Source organism: Austrofundulus limnaeus, unplaced genomic scaffold, assembly GCF_001266775.1.
Source record: "Austrofundulus limnaeus strain Quisiro unplaced genomic scaffold, Austrofundulus_limnaeus-1.0 Scaffold469, whole genome shotgun sequence".
Classification (NCBI taxonomy): Eukaryota; Metazoa; Chordata; class Actinopteri; order Cyprinodontiformes; family Rivulidae; genus Austrofundulus; species Austrofundulus limnaeus.
In genome coordinates, this window is record NW_013952871.1 from 422,791 (window position 1) to 424,007 (window position 1,217).

Consider the following 1,217-nt stretch of genomic DNA (forward strand, 5'->3'; position numbering starts at 1 on the left):
ACACACACACACACACACACACACACACACACACACACACACACATTCCACCAGTATTGAAGGCTACAGTGTGAGGAGCCACGCCCTAAGTCAGCTCAGTTCAGGGAGGGTTACTGTTGCCAATTTCTACATTTTTCATTTTTTTCTGTTAATTGTGTTTGTTTTAATTAAACCCTATGAAGACTTAAGAAAAATGATTTATAAATAAAAAATATACACACATGCTACGTAGTAGAAATCAAAACAAATAAGACCAGTGAGTTTTCTGTGTTCTGCTGCCACTGAACATAGTCCTTAGATGGAAGCCTGTTTGGTCACAAGTGATGCATTACTACACAGTTATTCTCGTGGCGGAGGGATACTCTGAACCAGGTGTGACAGCGCCAGGCTGCACCGAGTAATTAAAGARCTATGTTTGCTCCTGTTTTAGGTTGAATACAATTTTTTACCCCTCTATTTTTTTCCGTAAGACAATAAAAAAGACTTACCCAGAACCCGGACTAGAACGTCTCCGGTTACAGTAGCAGCAGACTGTAATAAGGTGACGCTATAGTCCCCGCTGTCTTCTTTCTTTAGGGAGGTCACGGTCAGGGACCCGGTGTTTGGGTCCACAGAAACCCCTCTGGTTTTGTAGGCATCACCCACATTTACAGTGTTGTCTGGACGCAAAGTAGCAATATTATTTTGATTCTTTCCATCGTTGAAATTCCAGATTACGATGTCCCCTGGGTTTTTCGTAACCGTGATTTTAATAGTCAAATTTTTCCCCAAAACTACGTCCATTGGACCCGGTGGAAGAACACTGTTCCCTGCACAGAAACCTGCAGACAAAACAAAAGCGCTTAGAMGTTGTGATCGGAAAGTACAGGCTCACAAAATCAGCCAAACTGCGCAAAAGTTTTTTTTCCCCCTGCAAACTCTGAAAAAGGATGTGTAAAATAAATAAATAAATAAAAACATTCAGGGATCTGTCAATCGTTAAGGTTTTTCAATAAATGCCACTCTGCACACAGAGGCTTACCAAGTAGAAATAAGAAAAAAAGCAACGAGTTCAAGGAGAGCAGATCCATCCTGGACGGTTCGAGTCTTCCCAGCAGAAACACAGAAGAGAACCTGCGGCAGAACCTGCTGCTTTTACAGAGAGACACACCCAGACAAGGTGTAGGCTACACACACACACACACACACACACACACACACACACACACACACACACA

The 1,217-nt window shown here is 42.5% G+C and overlaps 1 protein-coding gene across 3 annotated transcripts in view; it reads right to left on the reverse strand.

Annotated features, from left to right (window-relative positions):
- LOC106529820 (HEPACAM family member 2) overlaps nt 1-1,211 on the reverse strand; it is a 32,523-nt gene extending 31,312 nt beyond the window's left edge. For all 3 annotated transcript variants that reach the window (XM_014025332.1, XM_014025331.1, XM_014025330.1), the window contains exons 1-2: nt 1,022-1,211; nt 489-821 (exon numbers count right to left, since the gene is read on the reverse strand). In XM_014025332.1, coding sequence (XP_013880786.1) covers nt 489-821; nt 1,022-1,070 — 382 coding nt within the window. In that variant the 5' untranslated portion in view covers nt 1,071-1,211. The remainder of the gene's footprint in view (nt 1-488; nt 822-1,021) is intronic.
- Nucleotides 1,212-1,217: the final 6 nt, after the last annotated feature.